The sequence below is a fragment of the Spinacia oleracea genome, chromosome 6 (genome assembly GCF_020520425.1).
Source record: "Spinacia oleracea cultivar Varoflay chromosome 6, BTI_SOV_V1, whole genome shotgun sequence".
Lineage (NCBI taxonomy): Eukaryota > Viridiplantae > Streptophyta > Magnoliopsida > Caryophyllales > Amaranthaceae > Spinacia > Spinacia oleracea.
In genome coordinates, this window is record NC_079492.1 from 42,504,116 (window position 1) to 42,514,882 (window position 10,767).

The 10,767-nt window shown below is 34.4% G+C and overlaps 1 protein-coding gene across 1 annotated transcript; it reads left to right on the plus strand.

The window, feature by feature from the left end:
- Positions 1-2,417: 2,417 nt before the first annotated feature.
- On the plus strand, positions 2,418-4,533 carry LOC110778711 (uncharacterized). Its single transcript, XM_021983264.2, has 3 exons — positions 2,418-2,576; positions 2,990-3,429; positions 4,142-4,533. Exons 2-3 carry the CDS (start codon positions 3,016-3,018, stop codon positions 4,337-4,339), a joined length of 612 nt encoding a protein of 203 aa, XP_021838956.1. The 5' UTR covers positions 2,418-2,576; positions 2,990-3,015; the 3' UTR covers positions 4,340-4,533.
- Positions 4,534-10,767: the final 6,234 nt, after the last annotated feature.

A 10,767-nucleotide genomic window follows, 5' to 3' on the forward strand; every position in this document is an offset into this window, starting at 1 on the left:
TCGGTTCGGGCATAGCTAGGGAAGGCACGCTACAAAGTGTATGCATCTATACTATGCTAAATGATTATGTGTAAATAATATGTTTTCCTGGCTTTATGGTTTTTCCGCATGATTTATGTATTGTCATATGTATCATAACCTAACACAAGGTTCATCAATAAGACCAGAAATAGGCACCATAATACTCCTAATTATATGTACTATATCTAGAGGAACCAGAGAAGAGAGAGCTTGAATATCCCATTGACGGTCTGAAGAAATAAAATGATCAACTGTGATGTCCAAATTTTTTATATTAGCGGTATTGAAATTAAGCAAAGTTACTAAATTGGTAGAGCCACACCAATCATCTAGCTAGAAAATAATACCAGAACCATTACCATCTTTACATCATATGCCTTTTAATAGAAGGGGCCTAATTTGAAGAATTTTCTTCCAGATTCGGGAGTTTTTAGGTGGGGGCTTATATTCAAAAAAATTATTGTGCTTCAAGTATTTTGCATAAATGGTCTGAACCCACAAGCAAAATTATACATGCAACTATGCAAGTACTTTACTTTCTTTGAGGTTATCGTCAACAAGTTAAATGAGATCGAGTCATTTTGAGATACTCTTTAATAACGTTTTCTTCATACTGTAGAGACATATCCACGTGTATCTTTTTTTTTCATGTAAGTGGATCGAGCTAGATTTTTTACTTTAGGGTTATCCGGGTAATAATTTAGAAGGTTATCCTAATTAAATTACAAATTAAGTTACCCTAAAATTAAATAATAGAGCATCTTAGAGACGGACACTTAATTGTTTCCTTTCTTAGTTTCAAAACACATATTTTCTCTACATTTTCTCTCTCCTCCTCCTAGATATATGTTAGATGTGATGTCCCCGGTTATTGTTCATTGTAGGTAATATGATATTAATATTTTTAAACAAATGTATGTATTGAAATATTAAAATAGTAGGTGAATTGTTGGAGATATAATAGTTATGTGATAAATAAAAGATTTTTTTGGTATTTACTACCTTAAAAATACACCACTTTTGTATTTACTATCTTATGAAAATTTTATTTTAAATTACTACCTTAAATTTTTAACTTTTATTTATTTACTACCACTTTACAGTTTTCTCATTTTAAAAGTGAGATATCTCTTTCGTTTCTTAATCATTTTAAGTGATTCAAAATTCATTTTCTCATTTATGTGTAAGGATTCCATAGGGATATTGCTTTTAACAATTTGTAAAAGGTAAAGTGAATTAAATATTATTTGTAAAACATTAAAATATTTATGATTTATCAAATGAATTGTTTTAAAATGTCATTCTCAATGAAATCCATATAGAAAAAGGAACATAATAAACTTTGAATCGCTTTAATCGATTAAGAAACAAAAGAGATATCTTAATTTTAAAATGAGAACATTGTAAAGTGGTAATAAATACAAAAAATATTGGAAGTTTAAGATAGCAATTTAAAATAAAAATTTCATAAGGTAGTAAATACAAAAATGGTGTATTTTTAAAGTAGTAAATACCAAATTTTCATAAATAAAATTTAGATTTATTAATTGGTGCGCATATATTTTACCCATTATTTAGATACATTTTAGTCTTTGTGTTGTAGTTTTGAAATGCAATATATTAAAGATTTGGTTGATATAACTAATAAAACTAGCTCTGGACCTGTTTAAAGAACCATTCAAAGAGCAGACAATTATGTAACGATTGTTTAGCCATCTTTTGAATTTTAATTTTTATTGAGGTCTTGTGATTTTAGTTTACCCATATTTTCTTATGTATATATCACAAAAGATGGTCAAAGATTCAATGTGAATAGTGTAACAGTAAAATAATGCGGTATTTATAAAACGAAGGAAGTATAAATTATATACTGAATTAATTTTAGTGTTAATGGGAGAGATAGAGTGGAAGAGATTGATGAATATATTGAATTATTGGTGAATTGACAGTGAATGAGGAAATAAAATGGAAGACACGAGTTCTAAAACATACCCGATCTCATGCCTTTAATCCTCCTTTTATTCATCCCCTTTTCCGAGTTACCCCACGTACGTGGGAGGAATAACAACTTAAAAGTAATTAAGTGCTAGACGGATGAGATAGTAATGTGCAAGTGGAAGTAAGAACATTATACTAAAAATAGAAAAGAAAAATGGAAGCAAGAACAACAAATCTTTTACCATCAAATAAATTATGTAGAATAATCTTTTTACATAATCTTTTTCCCTTGCTCTTGATGTGAGGGGAAATACGAACATTTTGATACGTTTCTAGCTAAGGAACAAAAAATTGGGAAGATAAGGAACAAATAAAGTATTATTTGTCACTTTCTATATATAGTATTTTTTATTCATTGAAATTATTCTATCTAGCTTGTAAATGAAGATTATTCTTTTACTATGCAAGAATTCTTATTCGTTTATTCTAAGAAATGTATGAATTTTGAAGAGTACACAACTCTTGAGCCTCAATTCCCTCTATAAATACAACTTGGTGAAACCATAGTTTTCCGTGCATTGCAAATCATAAACTTATTTTAACTACTTCTACTTAAGGTATACTTTATTTCTATCCTCTGAGTTGTGGCTCCTTTTGGTTTAATGATCTTCACCTTAAATAATTTTCATTGGAAATACAATTGTAAATAGTTTTCTTTTGATTGGTTTTGGTTAAGAAAATGTTATGAATCGGAGCAAAGAAATGCAATTGCATGGGAGATTATATATGGGTGAAAAAAGATATGTAAAGTGTAGGGAAGAAAATTTTGGTAAAACAAAATAAAAATGTTTTCTACTCTTGAGTACTACTTTTCACCTTTCAAAAAATTGTTTATCTCTCCTGCTTTTTATAACGAATAATTATCAATTGCCCATATTTTCAGTTAAAATAATCAATGGATAATGATGTTAAATTTCTAGGTTTTGAAGTGTTATCCTGACCCTTTTTTTTATTTTTGTTGATTTTCTAGCAACAGTCAACTAAATTAACATAACAATGGCTTCCGTTCAACAAGCTCAGATGAATGGAAAATTCAATGACAAGCAAAAAGCAGCAATTGGAAAGGCGATGCAGAAGGCACAAAATGTTGTAGATAACAACAAGAGTGCAAAGGATGGACAACATCATTTGGCTGTAGTAACAGGTGTTATGCAGAATGTCCAGGTTCGACCAATAATGCATATGAAAACCCATGACGTCCAGGGAAAATTCGTGGCCACCCCTCCTAAGATGATAGGTGGAGAAGCTGATGGGTCGTTCGTGCATGAAGGAGCTTATTCGCAAGGACCGCTTCAAGTAGTTGTAGGCTCCAAGTGTGCAATCATATATGGTACCATTGATAAGATGGCTCCTGCTCTTGGATATCTCTTGGCTTGGGACAGACCCGATGACTCCCATGCAACTAACAAGGTAAAAAAATACGAACTATTTCTTACTCACTCTGTCCAAAAATTATAGCCTTCTATTCCAAATCGTGTGTCCCATAATTATAGTCATGTTCCCTTATTTGAACATAAAATAATTCTCATATTACCCTCATTTTGGACCGCAAAAAAATGCATTAAAAACATATTCATGTACTCCCTCCGTATTTTTTTAAGAGATACACTTAGCCGGACACGGGTATTAGGAAGAATAATTGAATGAAACAAAATAATAAAGCAAGTGGGGTTGGATAGATATTTTAATAATTAAATATGTGGGGACCATGTCATTTTGGTGGGTGGAGGGTGGGGTGGGTTTATGAAATATTTGTTTAATAGGATGATGGGTGATAGGGTATATTAGATGTATTATTTAATTAGATGGTGGGGTTGATAAGTTACTAAAAATGGCAAGTGTATCTTTTAAATAAATACGGCCGGAAAAAGCAAGTGTATCCCTTAAATAAATACGGAGGGAGTACTATGTTACCATTCCCTTCCCCGTGTACTTTATTCTTTTTCATATGTATAAATTAATCATCAATGTACTATATTTCAATTTAATTCCCACACATTATATTACAATTTTCTTAAAATCAATTTTGGGACGGGGAAGTATTAGTTTAATGATGTATGTGAATAGTGTAAAATCTACAATATGGTTAACTCTAATATATATGTATAATTTTAATTTGCAGGTGTATGTAGAAGCCGGTGAGACTAGCAAGCTGATGAAGATGGAGTGGAGTGAAATTCAAACAAAACTGAATGAATCGGACACTTACAGTGAATCCACAGACAAAGAGACAGGTGCTTCAGCCTCCGCTGAAATTAGGCACGTTGGTGATAAACGGGCTCTCGTAGCTGCCAACTTCGATCGCGTCGACATTAACTAAATCGTGTTACTGGCATGTCCGAAATATAGCCCAAGGGGCACCTAAGACTTCTCCTATTATGCAACTTATATCGTTTTTAATATATGTTTTTAATAAATAAAGCCCCTTAGGATTTGTAATGTTAGATCATGAAATTGAATCTAATACTATTACAGAGTATTATCAATCTATGTTCATCTCGTTTATTCGCTCTATCACTTCCTTATTTTTAAGACAAGTTATCCCCTCCATCCTTTATTAGTTTTGTGTTTCGAGAAAAATACGGGTATTAAGAATGGAAGAGTGTTTATGAAAAATAATGGTTGAGACTTGAGAGTGTTTTAAATGGGGAAAGAGATAAAGTAGATGAATATTTATTGATAACGTACAAATAAAGTGGATGTGGGGATGGTTGGGTGGGGAAAAAAAAAATATTTATGTAAGAAAAAACAATTATGATTTATGAAAAGGTGGGAAAAGTGTATGTCAAAAAATAGAAACATGAAAAATATTGGGTAACTCCCAATTAGGAAAACATAAAAACTACTACCCCCGTTTCAAAAAGATCTCTACACTTATTATTTGCACGAACTCCTTTGTAATGTTTGATCGTCAATATATCAAATCCTGTATGGAAAAAAATTATAAAAATTTCTTATTTATAAAATACATTTTGAGACGAATCTAACAAGATATCTCATGATAATTTTTTATAGATATATTAGTGAGAATTTATAGTCAAAGTTTTGATTGTGAAGCACATATTTCAAATCGTAAATAAATTAATGAAATGAAGGTAGTATATAATATGGAATAGAGAGAGCATTACTTATTAGACAATAGGAATACACGGGCTTCGATCACTACAACACTTGGATCCACATCCGGCCCAGCCTTAAGTTATACCCCGAAGAATATATATACTCCCTCCGTATTTATTTAAGGGATACACTTGCCTTTTCCGGCCGTATTTATTTAAGAGATACGTACACTTGCCATTTTTAGTAATTTATCAACCCCACCATCTAATTAAATAATACATCTAATTTACCCTATGACTCATAATCCTATTAAACAAATAATTTCAGAAACCCACTTCACCTCCCACCCCCCAAAATGACATGGTCCCCACTTGTTTACTTATTAAAATATCTACCCAACTCCACTTGCTTTATTATTTTATTTCATTCAATTCTTCTTCTTAATACCCGAGTCCGGCCAAGTGTATCTCTTAAATAAATACAGAGGGAGTATACATATAGCTAAAGAGGGGATGGATGGACAAAATGCGGTTTGTTGGTAAGTCGGGTGACAGTTAGACTAGGTGAAGCGGATGGATACGGGTGATGGAAATATTATTGATAATGGAAATATTGGCGAAATTGAAAATATTCGAATCGGAAATATTGCCGAAAATGTAAATATTGTCAGAATCAGAAAATTTGTCGCAAAACAAATCGGAAACATGAAGGTCGGCCAAAGCGCCAGCGCGTGGGCCAGCACAAGTCGGCCCAACGCTAGCGTTAAGGTCAACTCCCATGGGCCTATGCCGCGAGGCCAAGCATTGCAGCACAACGCCAGCCCGCAAGGAAGCAGGCCAGCGCCAGTGCACACGCAAGGCCAGACCGCACCCATGGGCTTGCGCCTATTTGGCCTGGCCGCGTGCTTGGGCAAAGTCTCGTTTACTTGTGCGCTAAGTAATACTTGCTATGTGTTAGGTTATGATACATATGATATTACATAAATCATGCGGAAACAACCATTAACCAAGGATTACATATTATTTACACATAATCATATAGCATAATTTAGATGCATACTCTTTGTTGCGTGCCCTCCCTAGCTGCGCCCGAACCGAGCAAGAACAAGTCTTTAGGACTCCAAGTGTCGTCCCTCCGTAGATAGTCCACAGCACGTCCGGATCCGCCTTAAGATTGACCAACTAGAATCGCCCTTAAGGTACTAGAATTTTCGGCACTTTTGAGCAAGATGTGTAGCTGAATCTTTCTCTCAAAAACTCACTTTGAATACTTTGAAACTCGTTATAAATTGTGAACCCAGGCCACATATTTATAGGGGTATGGAAAGGGAATTGGAATCCTATTCAGATACAAATTAATTAAACCTAGAATCCTACAAGAACTCTAATTTAATTAATTTATCAAATAGAATTAGGAATTTAATCATTAATCGAACTCTGCACGTTTTAGGAAACGTGCACGAACACAAACACTTACGCACACACACACGGCAGCCACGATGGGCCGCCCATGCGTGCGTGCGAGCAGCAGCCCACGCAGCGAGGCCTGCGCGAGCCACAAGCCCACGAGAGCACCCGCGCGCGCTGCGCGCGCTGTGCGCGCTGCCACGGCCTGCTGGGCCTGGCCTTGCGCTGGGCCTGGCGTGGCTGTTTGTGTGGCGCGCTTGGCTTGCTGGGCGATGGCCTGGCTTCGTGCTGGGCCCTCGTCCGGCAGGCCTCGTCCGATGCTTATTCGTACGATACGCTTCCGATTAAATTTCCGATACGAACAATATTTAACATTTCCGATTCCGGAATTAATTTCCGTTTCGAACAAATATTTAATATTTCCGTTTCCGGAATTATTTTCCGATTCCGGTAATATTTCCGATTCTGACAATATTTCCGTTTCCGGCAATATTTCCGATTCTGGTAATATTTCCATTTCCGATAATATTTTCCGATACGTACCATGTTTCCGTTTCCAGCAACATCTACGACTTGGATAATATTTATATTTCCGATACGATCCATATTTCCGTTTCCGGTACTATCATCGTTTCCGGAGTATTCATTTCTTGCCTGTGACGATCTCAGCTCCCACTGAAACCAAGATCCGTCAATTCCGAATATCCATAGATAGAGTATTTAATGCCATTAAATACTTGATCCGTTTACGTACTATTTGTGTGACCCTACGGGTTCAGTCAAGAGTAAGCTGTGGATTAATATCATTAATTCCACTTGAACTGAAGCGGCCTCTAGCTAGGCATTCAGCTCACTTGATCTCACTGAATTATTAACTTGTTAATTAATACTGAACCGCATTTATTAGACTTAACATAGAATGCATACTTGGACCAAGGGCATTATTTCCTTCAGTCTCCCACTTGTCCTTAGGGACAAGTGTGCATTTCCTAATTCCTTTGTCGCTCGATGCTTGCTCTTGAACATAAGGTAAGAGTTGTCATCCTTATTATGTCCAGAGGTGTTCCTCGGTTTCAGAGTTCAACTGATCAAATAAACAGATAATCATAGCCTATGATTCATCCGAGCACGGCCATGCATTTCACAGTTTCTAGCTCTCCGAGTGGCCTTGCACAACTTTTAAGCATCTCATCCCGATTTATGGGAGGACAATCCCAATCTTGCGATCTTGAGATTAGACTTCGTTTGATAGGTGATTACCTGAGCGTTGCCTTTATAGCCTCCTTTTACGGTGCGACGGTTGGTCAACGTCAAAGCAACCAGTTCTCAAACAAGTAATCTCAAATCACTCAGGTATTGAGGATTTAGTGTCTAATAATTTTAATGAAATTTACTTATGACAAATTTTCATCTCTTACAGTAAAGTTTCATAGGTCTTGTCCGATACTAGTCTTCCCAAAGTAAGTATCTATGCAAATGATTATGACATTGCCATGTCCACATAGTTCAAGAAACAGAACTACTAGTCATCTTGCATTCTAATCGTCTAACGTTTTCTATGCGTCCAATTTTATAGAAAACTCCGACTAGGGACCATTTTCAACTTTTGACATTCAAGTTCACTTGATAGACATTTCTTAGTCAAAGGACTGGTCCTGACAGTCTATCTTGAATATATTGTCAAATTGCAGGGACTCATCATTTAATACTAAACCAAGATTAAATGGAATATGAAAACACATTTCATATATGATAAATGTTCAACCCCAATGTTTTACAACCACGGGCCTCAAACCCATCTTTTAAAACAGTTCATGGAATTTCAAAGCTATGCTTGATTTCCAGTGCTACAATGTAAGTGTTGCTTCTCACTTGTTGCATAGGTTTAGTTATCATGCTTTGCCAATCTTAATATCCTTTTCATCGAATGTTCTTCGAGATATGATGATAAGATCTTTTGAGTGTGTTTATTTTGTGATCTATTCCTTCTAGATACAAGAGTAGTTCTACGCATTTTGCAATGAAGAACCATCAAGTCAGAAGACATATGATCTACCCAAGTTCAGTGAAGAACTCTTTAACATAAACAAACAACCCTGTTTTATTGCTTCTTAGGCAATAAGTACTTTTACTTCAACTGTTTAGGTTGCTAGTGATGCTTTGTTTAGATTTAGTTATCCAAGCAGTTCACAGATATGTGGATTACTTTCCAGTTGTATCTTAGAACATAGAAATTAATATTTAATTTCCCACGCAACAACTCATGGTCTCCAATCCATGTTGCCATTTCAAAACACGATTCTCTATAGCTCGTCCTTATCAATGGTTAACTCCAAAGGGTCTTGCTTGATCCTTTGCCAGTGTTTATGCGTGTAGCATCAATATTTAGCATATCTTTATTTCCTTGAATCAAGAACTATTCCTATGTACCTTTTCAAGTACCATAAGTATTCTTGATCTCAATCTAGTTGATCTTTACTTAGATCAATAGAGATTGGTATATGTTCGTCATGGCTAAAGTCATACGATACGTTTTTGGCGAACCTCATATTATATCATACATGATAAATTCTTTTGCAGAATAATTCCCAATTGAATTCTATTCATGTAACTTTAGCTCATCTAGTTTCAGTAGATACTAAATCCAGCTAAATTCTTTGACATATAATATAGGTTTAAGAATCTTACTTAGATTCTTTGATGTTTAACTTAGTAAATGCTTATACATAGTTCAAACATCCTTTACTTAGATTTATTCATATGGGTCGAATATTTCCAATGGAGTCTTTCGTGTTTGTTTTAGTAAATGCCATTACTTAATCCAAAACAATATCATAAGATCTTTGTAAATAGATCTTAATACCCAGTATGTACTAAGTTTCGCCATGGTCCATCATTGATGAATAATTTCAAATCTAAGTCATTAGTATTTGAATGTTATTTCACAATAGAGAGATATGTGTGTGATACATATAGGACCAATTAAGTTTTACGTACTCCCACTAAACTTCTTATATCTCTATAAGAATCATGTATATTTTATGAAACTAAAATACTTATTAGCTTCACTAAAATACAATTCCAATTCCCAATTGCTTGCTTAAATCTGTACTTAGATTTCCTAAGCTAGCTTTCTTTTCAAGCATTTATTTGGATCCACAAATCCTATGACATTCCATGTACATATTATATTCCAACATTTGATTGAGGAATACGTTTTGTCATCCAATTGCCATATGTACCAATATGCAATCATTGCTTGAATTATAGACTTAAGCATTACGATTTTGCATGAGGTTTCAACACAATCCATGCCATGAATTTGCTTGTAACCTTTAGCAACTAATCTAGCTTTGTGTGTGAACATAATTCCATGTTTGATGGTTTTTATCCTTAAAACAAACTTGCAACCAATAGGTGTGAAACTATTCTTGCAAATCAACAAAATTTCAATTTTGTCATCAAAACATTGAGTATGTTTTATGGCCTCTAACCATTTAAAACATTTGAGTCTATATATGGCCTCTAAACATTTTAGGAAATCTGGGTTTCGTCATAGCTTTCTTACAGGTCACAAACTCATTAATCTACATGATAATAGTTTAACTGTAAGTTGTAGGTTTCTTCACTATTTAATAGAAGAATTGCATAGTGACCTGAACTCCATGTTTCTTCACTATCTAATAGAAGAATCTCATAGTTCCAGTGACTTGAACTCTATGCCTACTAGGGTATAGATCATCAAACAATAGAATATCAATAGCCACTTGAAAGTCCTTTGAATATTCTGTTCTCCTTGAAGCCCTTGTAAAGTCTTCTAAGAGATGTCTATTCTTTAAAGCCACTTCTAAAGTCCTTAAAGAATAAGTTCGGATTTTCTGAAGCACTTCGAAAAGCCTTCGGAATGTCCGTTTATGTTTGTTGTTAGCCTCGAAAACTTTCGAGGTCTATTTTCTCCCACTTGTCATTTTGGAAACGAATCTCCAAAAGGACATTATTTCGAGCAAACAAACATTATGTTCTCAAAAATTCGTGGTAGAAACAATACCCTTGTGTCTCATTTGAATAAATCACAATGAAACATATATCTATACTTGGGCCTTAGTTTGTTGAATAACAAACACTAAGCTCCCACTGAGTTTAGCAACTCTCTAGATATATATTATCGAAAAGATATTCTGAAATTTCTTTTCTATAGCTTTGACGAATTTAGTTTAGTTTGGTGGTAGTTGAGCATTTTGTTTTAGAATTTAAAGGAAAAGTCTTTATGATCCATCATTGA